General features: G+C 44.6%; 1 protein-coding gene across 1 annotated transcript in view; it reads left to right on the forward strand.

Annotated features, from left to right (window-relative positions):
* Window positions 1–21,490, forward strand: part of FAM227A (family with sequence similarity 227 member A) — an 80,844-nt gene extending 59,354 nt beyond the window's left edge. The window contains exon 17 of the mRNA XM_085601292.1: window positions 20,158–21,490. Coding sequence (XP_085457418.1) covers window positions 20,158–20,226 — 69 coding nt within the window. The 3' untranslated portion in view covers window positions 20,227–21,490. The remainder of the gene's footprint in view (window positions 1–20,157) is intronic.
* Window positions 21,491–21,856: the final 366 nt, after the last annotated feature.

Consider the following 21,856-nt stretch of genomic DNA (forward strand, 5'->3'; position numbering starts at 1 on the left):
AGAAAACCTGGATAAATGGAGGGCTCCTCGCTTATCAAATTGTGTGATCTTAGGCAAATATTTTATTTCACCAAAACTGTTTTCTTCATTATCGCGTAAGAAATCACTTTTAAATGTGAGTTCAGATGACCAGTTTTACAAAACTATCACTTTTAATAAGTCATCATCATCATAAACTTTATTTCTGCCACAAAGGCCATAAAAGTGCCATAAAATTTGACAAAATACAATTCTAAAATACATGAAAGTCGAATCACAATTGTACATAAAATAATATAAAAAATTACCAGAATTACAGGGATATATTTGAGCTTAGTAATTAATTGCAAAATCTCCTACGTTTGATCCACATAGCATTTAAAAAACGTGAAACTGCAAAGACAGTTGGAGGATGGGTGTCGTATTTCAGAACTCTTAAGGCTTTTTCACACTCTCTAAATCCCAAGTTTCTACAGATAGGTTTTACCCAGCGTTTTCTTTGCAGGTGATACATTGGGCAGAAGAAGAAAACATGTTTTTCATCCTCCATTCTATAGCCACAGGCAGGGCAAGCAGTGATTATGTTGGGGTCCCAACTTGAGGTAGACCTGAGCGGTAGACTGCCTATTCTCAACTGGAAGTACAACTTCCTAGCAACAGCAGGAAAGATCAGATCTAAAAATACCTCCCTCCTGTAATTGACTTTAATCTGAAGAAACTGGGCAGTCAACCTGCCAACACCAGAGTTCACGTGCAGGCTCACAAGGTGGAAATGTTTGAACTGCTCAGCCAATTTTGCCTTAGAAACAGCCAAGCATGAAACCTCCGGGGAACCCCATAGATCTGGAAGGCCGATCTTGACACAAGTGTCCCTGACGTACTTTAGCCAAGGAATATTCTTATTATTAATTTGGAGCCAGACCCCCTTAAATTCTTCTCGGTAGGAGCCCAACTCCGGATTAGACCAAAGTCTCTTCCAGTAGGTCACTGGCCGCAACGCCACCACCTCCTCCATGGGTAACAACCCCAGATCAAACCTAATAGGTACCAGCGGGGTACTAGGGGGCAAACCCAGCAAATTTCTCATAAAGGAGTTTTCAGTCCTTATTAAGCTGTGGATCTTGGAATGTCCCCATAGTTCTGCTCCATAAGTAGAAGCTGCTCTTGCTTGAGTTTTGAAAATTTCTATTACTGGTGCTACAGGCTTGAAAACCGATCCTTTAAAGAATTTAGACATTCCTCCTGTAATTTGGGTCAGCTTTAGTGCGGAATTAGCAACTTGTCCCCCCCCCATCCAAGATCTTCTTGGAGAGTAATCCCCAAATATCCAAAGGTCTTTACCCGCTCAAGGGGAATGCCATTCAACGCTGGGTTCGGGCGTGTATGCTTGGGGGGGGTTGAGGATCATAAACTTCGTTTTCGCTAGGTTAATCTCCAGACCTCTTTCCCCACAGAAATCCACAAAACCATCTAAGATACGCTGGATACCAGTAGATGTTCGAGACAACAACAAGGTGTCGTCAGCAAACATCAGAGCTGGTACCCTACCTGTGGCGAGTCTTGGGATATCAGTGTCCTTAATGCCTTCCAGATGTTTAATAAGCCCATTAATATATAAACAGAATAACGTGGGTGCTAGCACGCATCCTTGGCGGACTCCTCGGTTTACAGGGAAACGTTCAGACAACTCTCCATGTTTCCCACATCTGACCTGTGCGAAATTTTCTGTGTGAAGTCTTCTCAAGACATCCAAAAGATACAAAGAAACATTGAGTGCCTGGAGAACTCTCCACAGATTTTCTCGCGGCACCAGGTCAAATGCCGACCTCAGGTCAACAAAAATGAGGTAGAGGCTGCCACCCTCCAAACTCAGTCTTCCAATAAAGGACCTGAAGTCGGAAAATCTGATCAACAGTTGAGATGCCCTTTCTAAAACCCGCCTGCAGTATGCTCAAGATGTTATTTTCTGCCTCCCACGTCTGAATTCTATCCAGGACAATACGTCCAAGTAGCTTTTGAGTAATATCAATTAGACTAATGGGCCTATAATTTGAAGGTTGTAAAGGGCATCTATTTTTGTATATTGGCATCATCTCAGTGCCACGCCAGGTTTCTGGGGGTTCTGCACCAAATAAGATAGAGTTGAACAGGACACAAAGATATGGTACCCATACCTTGGGTTCAGACCGATAAAGATCGCCTGGGATTTTGTCCAGACCCGGCACTTTGTTAGGTAACAACATGTGAATAGCAATTTCCACCTCCTTGGTCGTGATCACCGGGACATCCTCGGCTCGACACTCGGTGTTGGAGGGGGGGGCAGTTGTGGGTGATGTGTTGGAATTTGTGCCTAAATATAGACCCCCAACATGGTCTTCCCAAGCTGCTGGGGCTATGTTAGGGAATGTAGTAGCCACCGATTCTTTTCTACCATTGCTAAGAATAGCCCAAAAAGATTTAAAATCTTTATGCTGCAGAGCTAATCTCAGCTCCTCCCACTTATCATCCTCCCAAGACTTTCTTGCCCTTTCGATCTTTTGATTATACTGTGCCCGTAGTGTTTTAATCCTTGCTTTATCCTTGGCCTTAATTGCTAGGATCAATTCACTCTTTGACTTCCGGCACTCGGCAGTATACCACAATTGGCTTTTAGCCAATTGAACCCTCGTACTCCCAACCGGACAAAACACCTCCAAAAGTTTTGAGGCGAGCTGTCTATGGATGTCTGCCGGCCTAGTTTCCCTCCCAATGGAAGTGCAATTTAGCCCTACTTCAGCCATTTCACTAAGATGGGGCAAAACCAGTCTGTAAGTTTCTGCCATTTTATTTGGGCAGGCAAAGATACGAGGCCATCTTACTCTGCGTCTGTTGTTATGCAGGATGAGAGGTTGTAATGTGGTAGAGACCACAGTATCATAGCTGGTCAGTCCCCAACTTCCTGATTTTAATGTCATAGCCAAAGCGTTATGATCGCTGTCATCTCGGTCTATCACCCTAAAGTCAAGCACCTTATCCCAAGATCTTGTTTCGATGAGAATATAATCTATAATAGAAGTTTGCCCCACTCTATTAAAGGTAGCTTGTCCAGGTCTATCGGATTTAAATCTACCATTACATACCCTCAAGGATAAGGAAAGAGTGAAAGCAATGATCTGTAGCACCAATGAGGTCCAGGCTTTAACCAGGGGAATCAAGGGATCAGGAATATTCCAATGTGCATTTTCCACAGTTGGATCATCCAAGTCCAATATGCTGAGTGGTTCATATTGACAATTGAAATCACTGCCCACTATCACAGAGTACTCTGGGTCCAAGGTCAGAAAGTAGTCATTCAAAAGTAATATAACCTTGGATTCCCGGCCACTCTGGGAGGGTCTAGAGTAAACATTCAAAAGGGCTAGATGTTTATTCCCGGGCAAATCAAGTAGAACACATTGAATATCATGTGAACTAGTTTGGAGCTGTCTTGCTGTAACACCCAGATGCAAGGCCACCCAGGTGCTAAGGCCCCCTGAGGGTCTCCCCCTACCACTAGTTATTGCAAGTGTGTTATAGGACACAAAACCAGCCCGTTGGAAATTTTCCAGAGCCCATGTCTCTTGCATTGGACAGATATCAAAAGTGTCTAAAGTTGCCCCAGTCTTCACAGATCAGTTTACTCTTAAGGCCTGCCATATTCCAAGAGAGTAGATTGATATTCATCTTGGGCTCCCCTATAGCAGCAGTCAAATCACTGGCAAGCCTGTTTGTAGCTTGGGGGGATAGTCACCCTACCCAGGCTTCCCTGCTTACATTCATTCCCCGGCCCATGTAAATTGAAGTTTAACTTGGGCTCCCCTGTGGCAGCAATCAGATCACTAGCATACCTATTTGTAGCTGGGGAGATAGTTACCCTACCCGAATTTTCCTGCTCACAATCATTCACCAACCCACCCAACAATGGCAGTATATGTGACTCTTTCGAGATACTCCTAGGGCTTTTCCGAGATAAATCCTCAGTAACATTCAGACTGGGCGATACTTCTGGGGACCCCTGCTGTGGAAGATTGTTTTTCCAATCCTTAGAGCCTACCCTGATGTTATGTAGCCCTTTCTGTTCCCCAGCCATAAGAATAATATTACTAGAATCTAGACGTCAATCGACTTGGTCCAAGACACTAAATCTGTTATTATGATGGAATGTTTCAAGTGGGGGCGGGCAGAATTGGTTATGGACTTGGTTTTTATTAGCGGGGCAGAAAAAAAGACCATCCTGAGCATTTCCCAAACCATCCACCCAGTCCCTCAGAGGAGCATCATACCCATGAGAAGAGGGACCCGGGTAAAAATAAGTGAGTGGCAGTGCTTTTGTGGCTGATTCTGGGCTACCATAGCTACCAGACTGCATTGTACAAATATACCTCACTGTTCTTGGATCCCTAAAATTAATTGCAACACAGTCGCCCTGTATATCCTTGGCTCTAGGACCTACCCAATCTATCCGTCTTACAAATAATATTTCGCTTTTGCACTGGTAGGGAAGAGGTTTGTTACAGTTCAACCAATGCGTACACTTATTTTTAAGTTCGCTAAAAGCCTCCCTTGATCCATGGTTCAGGGTAGGAACCCCCACAAGAACCACTACATAGGGAACAGATTCAGGTGGCAGATCCAGGCATGGCAACTTAGATTTAACTATAGTCCTTGACTTCAGTTGGGTAAGCTTGTGGGAAATGGGGTCAGGATTTCTCGACTCGGGTGGTGAATTAACTACAGCATGATTCACCTTACTCCTTGAATTCCCTAGTGAGGCTAGTGGGATTGGGTCGTTATGTTCTACTTGGGCAGTAGTACCTAGTCTGTTTCCCTGCGGGGTGGGTTGAACTGTTAAATCTATCGGTATGTTGATTGGTTTGGGGTTAGAGCGATTTAGCCCATCTGAATCTTTATTCAATGAAGCAGAATCTGCAATTAAGCCCTCCCCAACCCTTGTCTCCTTGCCCCCAGACAATGCAGCAAACATTAGTTCAAAATTGGAGAGTCTTTTTTCAATAGAATCAAGTCTGTTGTAAATAGGGAGGCAAGTCACAGTGAGTATCTGTTCCATTTTTGCCCAAAAGTCTCTTCTAGTTTCTGGCCCAATCGTGCCCTCAGTACCTTGGGTCACTGTGTGCTGAAAGTCTGAATTAGCCATAGGATCAGAATTCCCGACATTTTCCCGTTTTTGGATTTTTGTTTTTTTTATTAGACAAAGCTGTACCTCCCCGCTTGCGTCTAACAACCTGATCTGTCGACTTGCCATTGGCTTCCTCAATTCGAATTGGCAAACCAGATCTGGTTGTTCCGACATTATTTGCAAGTATAAAGGGATCAAACCCAGGAAAATCACCATGCTCAGATGAACTACGAGCATTACAATTTACAGCTGTAGGTAAATTTCCATCACCTCTACAATCAGGAGGGTTAGGGTCTATGTCTGAGTTAGACAAGCTGTTATCTGTAGGTACAGGTGACTTTGCCAGGGCAATAGTGCCCAATGAGGACCGTTTAGCAAACACTTGGTCTAAGGAAAGCCTTTTTTCCGTTAACTCAATTTCCCTCTGTAAAACAGACGTAGCCCTTGTAATAAAATTGTCCAAAGTTCCGACCACTCCTGTCCCACAGAGAGACTTCCGCCCCTTCCCCAGACCTGCAGTGGCCATTACCAACTAATGCTAGATAGTAATACAGGCAGACACACGGAAGAGCGCCTGGCGGACCTCTTGGAAGGTAACACAATAAATCCAATTAGGGAAATCAAACAATGTCGCAACTCACAGATTTAAGTCCGAAGGAGATATGAGGTAGGCCCCGTCCCGCCCTCTAACGTACTCGGACGGGCTCAGACGGGCCCGCCATTGGCCCGGGCTTCGCCCGCGCTGCGTGACCTCAACCACGTTGTATTCACTCAGTGGAAGGTGGGCGGAGTCCCAGAGGAAGAGGCGGCAGCAAAGTGTCAGCGGCCTGCTGGTCCTCGCAGTCCTGTGGGCTGACTCCTGATGGGACGGCAAGCAATGTCCTCGAGCGGCTCCCGCGAAGCGGGGGCAGCGAGTCGTCTTGTAGGGTTTGAATGAAGGTGGGCGGAGTCCCAGAGGAAGAAGCGGCAGCAAAGTGTCAGCGGCCTGCTGGTCCTCGCAGTCCTGTGGGCTGAGTCCTGATGGGACGGCAAGCAATGTCCTCGAGCGGCATAAGTACTTTTCACTGCGGAATATAGTGGGCATTATTAATGTCAAAGCTTTGACAGGTTAAAGAAATACACTTTTAGGAATTTTGAGGAGGTCTCATCATATTTTACTTGATGTTTGTTGTATGATTTACCTTGCAAATATTTTCAGTGCTTGGCACCTGCACAGGCTCTAGAATGCGAGCCAGACCCTCGACTCTAGTTTGTCAGAAAGTGATTTTCTGTGCAGAGCACTTTATATTCTTTGATCTGGAAGTATAATTGTAATCTGTATATTGCCATGAAAGCACACTCACTGACCCCCGCCCCCACCTCAGTTCTCACTTTCACTTCGAGGGCTCTAAATAAATGAAGAAAGCCTGGAAATGCAGAAAATACACGCTGCACTTCCAGGCCATCTTCATTTACATGTATTTGCAGAGGCATTTGCGCCCCCCCTGGGAACCCATCCACGCCCCCCCAGGGGGGCGCGCCCCACAGTTTGAATACCTCTGCCTTAAAGGTAAGCGTTCTTTTATTAAATACATGCTTATGTGTTCCACCGGTATCTCTCATCACTCACATCAGCTTCTTTTAAACCATTCACACTTATGTATTAACCCTAGGGCTGTGCGTATCCTACAGTGTGGCCTATTTATAATTCTCTATCTTCTCTAGACATATAGCCATATTTGAGCCTTCTGTACCTTATGGTAGGCTCTTTCGCATCAGCCTTATGTTATGCTCTTTATCCTTAGAGTCCACACTTGACTAGGGACTACTCTCTAGTCCCGAACTCATCTCAGCCATAAGAATCATCACCACGACTTAATCTCTGTTTCCACCTAGTAGGTGTGTATATAGATATTTGTCTTCTCTTAAGACTATTGGTGTCCTCATTAAAAGTAACTTTATTGCACTTGGGTCTTCGTCTTTCTTTATTTTTCTTTTGCTTTGGTGTTGTAATAGTGGGCCTATATCTTCTTGACCATGGTGCACATTTCTTTGTCTTTTCTACATATTTATTTTTTATGGTATAGCATGATTACCCAAGCATGCGATTACTTCTTTCCCCAACCATACACGCACTGGTGATATATCCATACCCTTCACTTTGTCCTGGTGAGGCTCCAGCTACTTTTGCTTCATTTATTACTGACTTTAACCTATCAACCTAAAAACAACATGGAGTCGGCTCAGCACCCAGCCTTTCCATGGTAACAAAATGCGAAGGGGTTACATGCAGAAAGAAATCTTCCTCCTCAAACTGAACACTCACTAGGCACCCTGCATTGGTTTCAAAAAGACTAGTTTAGCAGCGTAAACCCTAATAAAACAAGCATTGGCATAGCCAATAGGTCTTGCCTTTGGGACCTTATAAGTGTTTAGCCATGCAACAGTTTATGTTGTTGCACCAAGGATAGTGTGCTGCATAACTAAATACTTATAAGGTCCCAAAAGCGAGACCTATTGGCTATGCCAATGCTTGTTGCTAATGTGACTGAATTAACTACTTTCCAGATTGATCGGTATAATAACTTCTTTCACTACCTCATCGTGCAACCTATGTAAGTTGCCTGAACCCCAAAAGAAACAGATGAAGAGAGGAGAAAGAAGGGAAACATTTGTATTTTCATCGTAGGAAGGTGAGTACTCGAATTCTAAGCATTCAGTCATCTCTGTGTACTTGCTCGAAAGAAGCAGAGGGCTTCCTTTCCCTGAGACGATCAAAGGGGTAACACTCCTCAAAATGATCCATCATGTGTGTCCCGCGAAGGCTTCTCAGAAGCCTGAGAATGGCTGAGTCAAAAGAGATGCATTGCATCTCCTGGTCTTTCCAAAGAGAACTTGTGAAGAATCACCCCATCCCTTCTGCTTTGCTGGTTTCCTATATTTGGTGATGTAAGATTACAGCAAACATGGTTGCTGAGGCTCACACTGCTTCGCTCTTCGCACCACAGTCTGATTATTATATATTACTTTGTGTGGGTATCTCAGTAGGATAACTGTCTTGCTTTGATGCTTTGAAAAAATTGTGCACATGCAGTTTTCGTCCAACGTTGGTGACTTCAAGAACCATGCAAAAGCACAACTAATGTTGCTGTTCAGGAATCTACTTCTAACAGACGACTGAAGACCATGAAAGTTCTTAATGTGGTGTTGCTGATATCTGTACCGGGCCATTGCTTGTTAAATAACAATTATTAGTTTGTAAATAATGCTTGCTGCATGAGATTTACTATTTTATATTACTTTGAGCAACACTTGGTACCATTGGCTATCAGGATGGAACGCTGGGCGATGAGTAAGAATAATGGGAAGCTTTTTAAACCTATGGACAGCGCAGTTTGTGTCATAGAACGACCCATGCATCATTGTTTTGCTATCAGTAGGACATGTAAGGGACTACCATGAGACCAAATGGTCTTTAAGCTGCTCCTAAAGTTCCTGTTCTCAGTTATTTCAAACTTTAATCAGCCTATTTTCCTGCCAGTCAAGCCAACACCAGCTGTCCATGTTTTACCCATGATGGGTGCCATAAGTGTTCTAAGATTTCAATAAGAAAAAAAAGAAGTGTTTAGGAAGACCATCTGATTTTTTAAATTTTTTTTTCAAAAACCTTTATTGAACATTAAGGCATGTTTCAAATTTCAACAAAGATCATGGCATCCAGTACATTCACAAATATGATTGACACTGTTAGAGGTAGTTAAACCGGTGTGTCCCTCAGCCCGTCATGATAGAAGTGAGAAGTAAATCCAATGTGGTATCGTTGTGTGGAGATAATCCGTCAAGCTTTAGGGGTCAGTCTCGCCCGGCCATTCTCCGTGATCAGGGGGTCAGTGGTGGGAGAGCTGTCAGTGGGTTCCTTTGGGTTAGCCAAACGGTGAAGGTAAGAAATGAGAGGGCCCCATATATTCGGGGGTCTGTTTGCCGCAGGCATCAAGCCCCAGAATTGCCCTAGGGTCGACTGGCAGTAGGTAGCGTCTGCCATCCAATGTTTGGCTAGCGGCGCTGGCCTGCAGCCCCAGTGAATTGCCACCCGACGCCTGGCAAGCACTAGTAGCATGGCAGTCAGTTTACAGCTAGAATCTGGAATGTCTTTGACATACCCTAAAAGGAACAGAAGGGGGTCAGGGACTATGCGCTCCATGGTGATGTCGCTAATTGCAGTGCACACCTCCACCCAAAAGCTGGAGACCTTGGGACACAACCATGCCAGGTGCACGAAGTCGACACTAGGGAACGAGCAGCGTGCACATCTGTCACTGTCTAGTAGCCCCATATTATGTAGCGAGGCGGGTATGCGATAAAGTTGGTGAAGATATTTGAAATGAATAAGTCGTAGTTGATAATTGGGGGAGAGGTGCTTAGTTTGCCTGCAACAGTATTGCCACTGCGCAGGAGAGAGGCCATCAACTAAATGAGCGCCCCATGAATTACGAGGGCGCTCCGTGTCTCTGAGGAAGGCCATCAGTGTGAGTGCATATAACCTTGTGACCAGCTTGCGCGGGCAAGTGGAGGAGTGAAGAAATTCGAGCTCGGCATTAGGCTGGGGAGCAAGTGGAAAGACTGGATGGATTCTTTTACATGTGGCCCTTCTCTGATAATAGAGCAATTTGTCGAGTGGTGCAGCGTCATCAGGAATAGTGAAAAAGTTGTTGTTAGGGTAGAGGTCAGCATTGGTGTGGATACCCAAGTCTGCGACTCGGCAATCCATGCCAGCAGTCTGCAACGGAGGGAATGAGGGGTTGTTGGCGAGCTGCATTGAAGGCGCAAAATGTTCTTTGGTGCTAGTGTATCGACGGAGTCCATCCCAGGCCCAGCGCACACATTCCACCGTGTCAACTTCATCACGGGGAACCCTGTGCGGCAAAAACAGCACAGTCGGCAATGGCCAAGGAGAGGCCAGGTCTGTCTCAATTGCCACGCGAGGCTGAAAAGGCGTTGGATGGATTAAAAAATAGAGAAAGGTAGCTTGGGCACACAGCGCGTAGAGCCTAAAGTCGAGAGCTCCCATTCCGCCGCAGGCCAGTGGCAATGTCAAGAGTTCATAGGCGATATGAGGCTGACGTCCGGCCCAGATCAATGTGATGATGTCAGAGCGCGGCTTTTTGAAAAATTGTGATGAAAGTTGGATAGGAATGTTCAAAAATAGGTATAAAAATATCAGTAGAACGACCATTTTAGCGATTGCGATGCGCCCGGTGAGCTAGAGGGGGAGATTTTGCCAAGTTTTTATTTTTGATTCGAGCCAGTACATAGCCTTACCAAAGTTGGACCTCCACAGCTTGTCCACATCCCTGCTCAGCCAGATGCCCTAGTATCTGGTGGTACCCGACGCCCAGATGAACGGATAGTCGGTTGGAAACTGCTTGGCAGCGTCCGTGAGGGGGAAGAAGACAGATGTGCTCCAGTTGACCTGTAGCTCAGAGAGGCAGCCGAAGCGGCTCACCTCCCTTGTCATGGGAGCCAGGTTCTCCTGTGGGTCGTGGATGTATATCATGATGTCATCAGCGTACATAGAGGTCACTAGGGCGCAAGACGAAAAGCCGATGCCCCGGTTAGTGTGACCACCTGATTATTTGAGGCTTTCAGCTATTGACCCACTCTTGTTGAAGCACAGCAGAGATGTTATGTCCTCCACAGTCTGTAGGTGGCTGAATAAATATTAAAAGGCCCTTAACATTAATGACCTCATATACAGTTTTATTGAATGTCTTTGGACCGTGATGACATCACTGGAAGTAGCATCAATCAATCTCTGACTTAGGGGACGTCACTTCCTCACATCATCAATGTGGAGGATATATTCCGCCAGAAAGCGTAGGATTTAGAAATTACTTTAAAATTTCCTCAGCAGTTATACAAAGTGCTAGGCTACGATTGAAACACGAGCCACCTACAAAACCAATGCTGTGCTGAAGTCCTAGCTGGAAAAGCCTCCTTTGGCCACATTATTTCTCTTTTATCCTTATATGGCATTCCCTACAAACAAAGAATGAAAGTCGAAATTGTCTGTAAGGTATTTTTGAGGAGGGCAGGAGGAAATCTCCTCATGTAAACTAAGAGAGTGGGACTCTGATGCCCAAAGGAAAGTATTGGGCTCACATGGAACAGTGAGGACAAGAGGGTAACAAAGAGGAGGCCGGTTCAGCTTTGTGTTATAAGGCAGCAACCTTCCAAATGCTTCCTGTCTCAACCTCACTTGTGCAGGGTGCCAGTCTAAGCCCTATCTCAACTGCATAGACCCAGCTGGAGCTTTCCACCATTGGCAGTCTTTGGAAGCATGAGAAGGACTTGGGACGTGAACCCTCTTTCAATATTTGGCCTGGGAGGAGTAGGAATAATCCTGGCTATTAAAAGATTGTGCAGTTTCTGCTTAGGTTGACAACTTAGATTGCCCTTACACTTATGACAGCATTTATGCTCCAAGATGTGCATACCCTTTTGGACAAAGGAGCCACAAAGAGGGTTCCATTCTTGGAAATTGGGAGTGGATATTACTCTTGTTATTTCCTCGCGCCAAAACAGGACTGTGGCCTTTTTCCTGTTTTAGATCTTTTTGACAAATTCAAGATGCTTACGTTGGCCCAGGTTTTGTCTGTCCTGCATCCAGTAGACAGTGTGTGGCTTTGGACCTGCAAGGCCCCTACTTTTATGTGCCTATCCTGCAGTCCTACAGCCGCTACTTGCAGTTCAAGGTGGACTAGTAGCATTTTCAGTTTTCTGTGCTCCCCTTCAGACTCACTAGTGCCCCTCGGGTGTTAACGAACGTGATGGCGGTGATCGCAACACGCCTTTGGAGGTCAGAAATTCCAGTTTTCCCCTAACTCAATAACTAGCTGTTGAATGTGGGTTCGCCACAGTCAATCATAGACCATCTACAGACAACAGCGAGCCTCGTAACATTGTTATGGTTCACGATCAACATGCCGTAGGCACACCTGATGCCTTCACAAAGGCTTCCTTTTATTGGAGCTATGGTGGATATGATGCTGTTTTGGGTCTTTCTTCCACCATAGCTAGTCAATGATTTTCGGACTATGATCCTGATGTTTCAGCCTCGGTCCTGGGTCTCGGTGAGTGTGACTGTGATGCTTCTGGGCATCTTAGCACCCTGCATCTTGCTCATCAACTATGCCAGGTAGGAGCGCTCTACGCACCACCCGCCCCTGTGGAGGGCCCCTCTATAAAAGAGTTTCTACAGGATCTCCCCTTTCCGAAAATCCCCGAAAACGTACGAAAAGACATGGATGGCCCCATAACACAACAAGAAATTTGAGCTGCAATTAAGGGTCTGAACCGTAACAAAGCGCCTGGGGTGGATGGACTACCAGTGGAATCTTACCATACATACTCGGAGACCATGGTACCCACACTGGAATCAGTATATAAAGTTGCCTTTGAGACTGGTCACCTTCCACCTTCCACATTCCACCATGCAAGCACTGGTCACATTGATACCTAAACCGGGACGTGACGGCTTAGAGCTGTCTAATTATAGACCCCTCTCCCTGCTAGCCACTGAATATAACATCTTAAGTAAGGCCCTTGCTAATCGTATACAGCCATATCTTAATACACTCATACACAGTGACCAATGCGGGTTCCTACTGAACCGTAGCACATCCCTTAATACCAGACGGTTACACTACGTAATGACGGCTGCTCCATATGGTTACCAGTCTGCGGGCTGCATAGCATTAGACCTCAGGCAGGCCTTTGATTCCCTCTCTTGGGTCTTTATGTTTGCAACTTTGCAACGTTTTGGATTCCCGGACACATATCTCAAATGGGTTTGCTTATTATATACATCCCCTACAGCCAGAGCACACACAGGCCGATACATCTCAGATCAATATACTATTCATAGGGGTACTAGGCAGGGGTGCCCACTATCTCTCCTGTTGTTTGTGCTCGCGCTGGAGGCCCTGGCTAAAGCACTTAGAGGTTTGGCGGACCAGCTCGGCATCCCTATTGATGGTGTAGACCACTTGCTATCCATTTATGCCGATGACCTACTCTTGTATTTCCGAGATCTGAAAGCAGATAATACCCCTCTTCCTGAGGTATTTGCCAATTTTGAACGCCTTTCGGGTCTGGCTATAAACCCTGGGAAATCTACCGCCTACTTCTTCCGGGAAACACCATACCCAAATACCCTGCAGTTTGGCGACTACACTCTACCGGTGGCCCCCACCACCTTTAAATATTTAGGCATTCACATATACAGAACGCAGACAGATCAAATCGACGGCAACATTGGGCGAGCGATAACTGCCCTTCGTGCCAGTGTGGTCTTCTGGTCATCTTTACCGTTATCGGTGATGGGCAGAGTCACCATCTCGAAGATGGCGCTGCTGCCTCGCCTATTATATTATTTCGTAAATTTGCCCGTGGTTCTCCCACTGTCCATTTTTAACACACTGAATACTATACTGGTGAATCTCATTAGGGGCACAGGCTGCAGACGAATGAGCCTGCGGAAGCTCCAACTGGATACCCGAAGTGGCAGTCTGGGAGTCCCTGACTTCAGGGCCTACTACTACGCCAGTCAGCTCCAGTGGCTATCGTACTGGACTGCGGGGAAAAATCTGCAGGAGTAGGGGGATCTTCAAGCCCGCCAAGATTGGAGCATCAGTGGGGCATGTGGAATAGTACTGTACGACTCTGTCAATGATCAAAGAAAACGGGGTAGGAGCAAGGACACATCCTTGGCGCACACCCTTTAGAACGGGAAATCTATCCGTTACTTCACCGTGTGTGCCCCAACGAACCTGTGCATAGTTGGAGTCATATAGTTTGACTAACATTGCTAATAACTCCAATGGCATCCCCACATCCATAAAAACTCTCCACATTTTATTATGGGGAACCAAATCAAAGGCGGACTTAAGATCAATAAAAGCCGCGTATAGTGTGCCACCTCCTATGATAACTACCCGCCAGTAAATCATCACAAACCTAAGCACCTGGTCTATGGTGCTGGTGTGGGGCGAAAACCGGCCTGGAATGGTGATAAATCTCGGACTCCTCTATCCACATCTGGATTCGGCACAGAACCAACCTAGCAACTATTTTTTGGATGGAATCTATAAGGCTGATGGGCCTATAGTTGCCGGGTAGTGCACGATCCCCCTTTTTATATACTGGTATTATGACTGCTCCACAGCAGGTGTCTGGGATACTCGCACCACTGGCGATAGCATTTGCAGGATAGGTGATGTATACAACCCAGTTGTCCTTAACATAAACAAACAGATCCGCTGGTACACAATCGAGGCCCGGGGCCCTTCCTTTTGGGATTAAGGAGAAAACTGTCTCTACCTCAGAGTTGTGAAATAATAGAGTAGGTATCGAGGAGGGGATTTGATAGTGTACCGAATTGTTTTCGGCGGCAGAAAACTGGGCCTTAAAATACGAGGCCCACAGTTCGGGCAGAACATGGTTAATAGGAGTATGAGGTGTTCCACCACACCCCCTCTTAACTAAGTGACAAAATGTTACGATGTCTTTCTCATAACTGGCTGAAAGCAAGTCAAGCCAGTGTTTATCATCCAATTCCCTTTTAGCTTTTAATTGAATTGCTTTATACCTTGTCCTGGCGAGTTTAACCTCTCCCATGTCTTTAGATCTAATAGCCCTTGTCAAAAATGTATATGCCTCTCTACAGGTTGTGCTGTACCAGGTAGCTGTTGTTGTCCCTGTCTTTACCTTCTTTAGACTAGTCTTAACAAAATATGTTTTTAAATTTGAAAACAAGTCTCTATGAACCTGGGGAGCAATGAGGTTAATATCCTCCTGGAAGTCACAGCTTTGGAGACTAGATATCGAGTGGGCGACCATGGCCTTCTTCTTGCCCAGGTCCCCATTGTTCCCAATGAACCTAGACCATCTTACTCTCCTTGTGTCATTTGAGAGAAACACTTCTGGTAATGTATCCTCAATGGCCTTTTTAGAGATGTTTAATAAGCCCGGGGCCTTTATTGTCAGAATTAGTGGGTCATGATTGCTTTCTGTGCGTTCCTGTACCAACATATCGTGAAGGGAAGACCAAAATTCTACATCAAGGAGAATAAAGTAAATACGACTACTCCTTATACCATTATTGAAGGTGTGCGCACCCTTCTGGTCTGAATGAGACCTCCCATTTACCGCTCGCACACCCCTTTCCAGGCACAGCCCCTTAAGTTGCAGGGCAGCTTCTGTCAATTTTTTAATTGGGCTCAAATCTAGGGACGGGATGTTCCACTGTGTATCTTCTTCAGAACTAAGATTTCCATCCTCTAAATCAAGTGGCTCAAAGGTACTGTTAAAATCTCCCATAATTATCAGGTTGCATCCACCCCTCTGATTGTCCAATAAGTAATCAAGGAGAGCAACTGTCTCGGAACACCTCCCTCCCGGCAGCCCTCTTGCATAAATATTAATTAACAAGGTGTCTCGTGCTTGGGCCGTCTGGAGCCGTAGGGCCATGATATCCGGACTGTCAATAGGGACCATCTCAACACTATATCCCATTTTCTGTCTCACCCAACAGGTGAGACTACCAATGGGTCTACCTTTCCGTCCTCCTTGGGCAGGTTTAGAAAAATTTAAAAACCCAGGGTGATGTACCTGATCTATAGACCAAGTCTCCTGAAATGCCCAGAGATCGTACTGATCAATATACGCTGCCCAATCACTTGATACGGTTTTGGGCAGAAGCCCTGCAATATTCCAAGAGCCCACTGTCATAACGGACTTTGAGTGCCCTTGAATTGGGCTTACGGGGGATAGATAGAAAAGAGGTTCGTTCACAACCACCTGCGCATCCAAGCCAAAGGAACAATCTAATGGAATGGATCCCACTGGAAGAACATTAACCATGCCTTTCAGCCTCTCCACCTTACTCGGTTCCACCTTAGTTCTAGAGACCCCCCCAAGGTAACCGGGGTTATTACCTATTGCATCCTGCTCTGTTGAGGTAACCCAGATTTTAAAAGAGCCAGGTGGGTCGCAAATTGGGGGATCATTACAATAGCCCTCATGACCCCCAAGTATGCCTGTTTTTAGATTTACGGAACAATTAAGGGGTTCATGTCAATCGATGTCTTCTAATGAGGAAAAGACATCGAAGCGGTTATTAAGGGGGACAGAATAGTTATGTTGGCCAAATGATTGGGATGTCCCTCTCCATTCGGTACATCTAGAATTATCTATGGGTCGATAGAAGTACCCCAAGGGGAGAACAGAAATATCATCCCTAACAATGAGATCCCCTGCCCTCTCCAGAATGTGCTGGACCAAACCGGGAGACCTCAAACTTAGGACCACACGGTCACCCCTAAGTGACTTTTGAGACTTCCCTACCCATGGAACTCTGCGGACCATTTTAAATTCAGTAAACAGTTGGTTTTTAATCCCTGTCCTTAAGCTCAGCAGATGTAATGCCTTGTTTCTCAAGATTGACCAATCCTCCTGTGTATGTGAAGCTAACTCAGGGACATTACCTAGGACTACAGTGTAGGAATTGGCTTCCGGGGGTAGATGTAAAAAATTAAAAGCATGCTGAGTACTTGCAGGATGTTGTTGAGGGGAGCGTGTACGAGTTTCTTTCAGGGTATGCTGCGAACCCATTAAACTGGAACCTCCCCATGGCATGGAGACATAATGACTTTCAACAGAGGCTGGCTCGGTGGGGTTCGGTGCATTAATTACAGACCCTTTGTTATGCAGACCCACCCCGCCCTCCTAGGGAGAAATACCCCCACCACCCAACTGTGTACTAGAATTACTCTGGGTACCTTGGGATAAACCCTGTTCCATTTTGTTATGTCTATCTTCTATCAAACACAGTTTTTGCAACAAGGGGTCAATTAAGTTTGAGATTCCCTGCACTATCCGTTTATAGAATATTTCCTCGTTAAATATAGATGGACCTCTGTACTAAGATCTGCTATGCAATGGCCAAGAAACAGCTTCTGGAATGTTTGGGGCCTGTTCCACCAGAGCCAAGGCTACTACCGGTGCGCTGATAAGCAGAGGCCCTGCATATGACATCTGTCTGGCTGCGAGGTGGGCATAGTACACACATCCATGGAGCACTACTGTCTTGCTAGCTAAGTCTCTAGGGAAAGGCATTTTGTTTGGTTGGTTTTGCAGGACTTTTTGATCTGAGACATTCCACAAACCCACCATTCTGAGAGGTTAGAAGTAGTAATCGGAAGAACAAGTTACTTACCTTTGATAATGCTCTTTCTGGTGGATACTGAATCTTACTGCAAATTCCTTACTGCTCTCCTGCCTCACTGTTCTATGTAATGGTCTCTTTATCAATATAAAAAGGTCCTGATCTAGGAATGTGTATGCTGGTATTACTGATTATTGCTGGGCTGCTTGTCAGGGCACGAGCCGAGTCAAGAAAGAAACTGACATCAGCATGCAGGAGTGGCGCATATATGCAGATTTGTCACTTCTGGGGTGGAGCGAAGTTGGCTAGGAACCACACGATACCACCTGCTGACACTAGGGAGCATTGCTGTTTAAATCTTCCAGATCCAGTCTGACACTGAGGGATATTCTAAAGGTTGGGAAACTGTAGTTACATAGAGTATCGATCAGTAAAAGCATTACTGAAGTAAGTAACTTGTTCATTTATGCTACATGAAAATTGGTATTTGCATGGTGCATTTTTTCCAGAATAAAATTTCATTTTTATAAATCTTGTGGCTTCAAAAGTAACATAACCTATTAATACTATATCATAGGGCATTGCGCTCTGCCTTATGGTTGTGTTCTCAAATGTAATGTCCCTTATTTCTAAAGTAACATAAAATCACCTTGAATTTGACTGTAAATGTTGAGGGTATGAGAGAGAGGAGGAACAAAAATAGAACTAAAGAGAAGCAAGAAAAAGGGATGTTAGAGGGAAAGAGTGAAGAGCCTTTTGGATGAAGTAGTTTCCCAAAACACCTGTGTCCCACTGCGCGGAGAGATATTGCATTGTGAAAAGCTACATTTGGGCACCAAACTGGCAGGCAAGAAAGAAAGAGTCAGGAGAGGTATTAGGGAGGCAGAGAAGGAGAGGGCTGGGGGTAAAAGGAGAGGGAAGTAGTGGGAAATCAAGGAGTTGAAGGAGGCATGAGTGGCAGTGAGAGGACTGTGGTACTGGCAGAGCGTTTGGAAACATGGTACACTTCTCAAGAGATACTAGGATGGCCAGTAAGGATTCTTGGACAACAGGAGTATACCAATCTGCAGTGTTATAGGCAGATGTTTCATGTTTCTTCTTAATAATAGATTTACCTATGAGTGCAGAACCAAAGAGGGCGTTGTAGGGACAGAAAAACAGATCCTCGTTTCTCTGGGTGCTCAGGGCTCTGAGAAGACCCAGGCATCCGGTTTAGAGGAAGAACCCTCCACTGGGTGTTTAAGGCCAAGCCCTTACACGCGCCTTATCTAGTGTGGCTTGAATGACAGTTTCACCCCTCAACACCTAGCCCTAGGTTAAAGTAAGCTGGCTGCTTTGGGGTGGCCCTTGTGCTCCTAGTTCAAGAAGAACCAAAGCTCATTTTTAGTAGTGGGTCTATAAGATAGAAAGGCTTTGCAATAGAACACAGTGTAACTCAGAAAATTGTATTTCATTGGTTTGACAAGTGAGACCGGTCTTGCCCAAGAGTTTACCAGTAGTGATTCATAAATTATATGTGCATCAATTGTATTTCCAGACTATTTCCAGTTAAATGCTTCTTCTACTATTACACTGCTGAAAACTGAACGGTGCAAATTTTCCTAACCGATGTATGCAGGCAATATCACTAATAGCCTGTTCAACATGAGGAAGCACCGCACAGTGTGCAAGAGACACCTAGCCCACCTCATCTTTCATACAAAACCCTTCTCACACAGTCCTGTGGTATCTCGTCTCTGTTTCTTCCTGATTGAAGAACCATCTTTATGAAAGATTCATACAGGAATACCCATGGGTGACCATTGGCCAACATTGTTTTTGACTGTACATGTGATACCGAGACCCTTCAAACTTGGTCCTTGCCCTATTGGTCAGCAGGCACTCTCTTATTATGTTTAAGCTCTCATGTCTTCATCTGTGGGATTGATGAGAATCAGAGCACCCAACAACGTGGTATGATAAATAAGAGGGATATTGGGGACAGTTGGGTATTAAGTTTCCCTTCACAGAAATGTTTCATTGCCATGGTGACCAACTATAGCAATGCAGCGTGTGAGGGGCCGTCTTTGCAAAGACCTGTGACTCTTAGCAATGACAAAATGACCCCTTTGACCTTCAGGTCATAGCCTTGTGAATTTTGTTATCCTTTTAATTGTGCTATGGTAATGCCAATAGGTCATTTCTAGGGTTGGTCACCATGTTTTCCAATGATGGAAGTATGGTGATGACAGTACTGCTGTGTAACAGCTCTTTGGAAGGCAAATGCATAGCAGTGACATTTATCTTGCTGCGTACATTCTGAAAACAGTACTGCATGTACATACTAGCAAGTACGCCTACTGTCGATGCAGGTGACATAGTGTCAGTCGTACAAAATTTAAAGCATTTCTGAATGCTAATGTAAGCAAAAAGCATGCCATTCTATACAATATTCAGTGTTGGAGAAGAAAAAATTACTTAACTATAACACCTTTTATAAAACTGTTTCTCTAGCATTGAAACTTTGACAATTCATAGCGACCTCACCTCTGATTCCTGCACAAATGTGTATGTCAATGTATATGATACTTTATACTATAAATAAATCTAATAATCTGAAAAAGCCACCTGAGCTTAAGCCTCTTGCTTCTTGACTGACATCACTGTGCTCTTAAGCTGATGTTGTTGAAATAAAACTGCTACTTTTCTGTTCTAATTATCCAGATTCCTCAGGCTGGTGGCAGAGGATATTTCAAACAGCATGTTGATCTATAATAGGAAAGAGTAGGCAACTAGTACAAAAGTAAGACACTTATTAATCTTTCTCTCTTGCTTCCCAAAGAATGCAGATGGTGGAATGCCACAAGAAGTAGCCGAAGCCTTGGATGCTGCACTTGCAGCACAGAACTGATCTCCAGCTATTCCGTGAGAAGTGGGTGTTTTGACTAAGACCTTTGCCCTGCCAAGCACCTCATCAACTTGTCATTCAGCTTGCCCCATGTGACTGCTGGTATCTTTAAATGCAGGGATAGGGTTGTCTCTTTTTTTATGTATGTATATTGTGTGTTTCATGAATAAGTGCCAAATTGGCAACCTGGCGACCCGCATTGTTATGTTAATTCAAAAAATTGATGTAAGCCATGTTGGCTAGATGTTCAGTGGATTACAAGTAATTCCTATGCTGGCAGGTGCCTTCAAACATCTATAATGGATGACAACTGTGCCTCCAGAACATTCAGAGTCACCAGCTTATTAAAAATGTTTCCCATCTCCCTTGACACCAATTCTTCCCTTGTAATGCTCTGCAGAAGCCTAAACTCAAAATTAAACACCCACACAATCAGCTGACCTACCCCCAATGTCTTAAAATGTTTATGCCATAAATTCAGAAATTAATGTAAGACTAACTCCTTTCAAAATGTTCTCTCAGTAAATGAAAGCATAATAGTTCACAAATCCCAACTAGACATTATAAAACCAAGGAACTTTGTTATTTTTATTGATACTGTTGCAGTATTAGGAAACAAACAAAAGAAGCATTTTCTTTTAATTGCTGGACCCTTTAGAAATTATTCAAATTTTGGATTCCTTTTTACTGATAGACAACTGTACAGAAAGAATTCCATATATATGATAAGATAGCATATTAGAGACTGCAGGGTCAGACTGAGACAGAAAGTAGGCCTGGGCACCAAAATAAAAGTGGCCCCCATTAATGAATTAGATTGCTAAAGAAAGTAGCCCATGTTTGCAAATTGGGGCAGTTTTTAACTTTTAAAGACACAAGAAGTGATGCGAGGTATGGAAGACTGCATGTATTTGAGCTTGCTACCGGCAAAGTTTGTTTCAATATCAGGGAAATTAACAGTAAAAAACAACCCAGAGACCACAAAAACGGCCCATAAACAATCACAAAATCATCTCACACACTGACCTATCAAATCAGCCCTTCAGGCACTGTCTTATGGCCTTATAAGCCAGTAAGACTCTGGAAGCCTTCTATTACAGTATAAAAGTACGTTGCAATTTCCTTATTATAGTTGAGATGTGATGTCGCTAGTCACTTGTAATAAAAAAAATAAAGTAACTGTAAAAATGTTTTGCAATTCTATATCGGGACCGGAGGCAAGGATTTTGCTTAATCTTCCTTCGCTTTATTTGATAGCAGCCAGATTTTTTAAATATATGCACCAAACGTATCATTCCCATGAAGCTCTGGGAATGAGAAAAAACATCAACAACCAATGGGAGAACAGCTCCCTGCAAGCACCTGTCAGGTCCACATAGTTCACAATATAGTCCTGCAACTGTGTTCCTTCTTCCTCTTTCTTCGCTGCTTGCAGCCATAAGATAAGTGCCTCTTCATTGTCTGCTTGTTTTCTGTGGTATTCATTGTCCTATCTAGAGTTTATAATTGTGCATTACATTGCTTGATAATGCCCAGTTAATTTCTGTTTGTTTTTTTTGATCGCAGGAACGCTCTGCGCTCCTTCGCGATTGGACGTATTGGTGCGGCTCTGAAGTGCGGTGGGGACCTCCCA

This window comes from Triturus cristatus, chromosome 4_2 (assembly GCF_964204655.1).
Source record: "Triturus cristatus chromosome 4_2, aTriCri1.1, whole genome shotgun sequence".
Classification (NCBI taxonomy): Eukaryota; Metazoa; Chordata; class Amphibia; order Caudata; family Salamandridae; genus Triturus; species Triturus cristatus.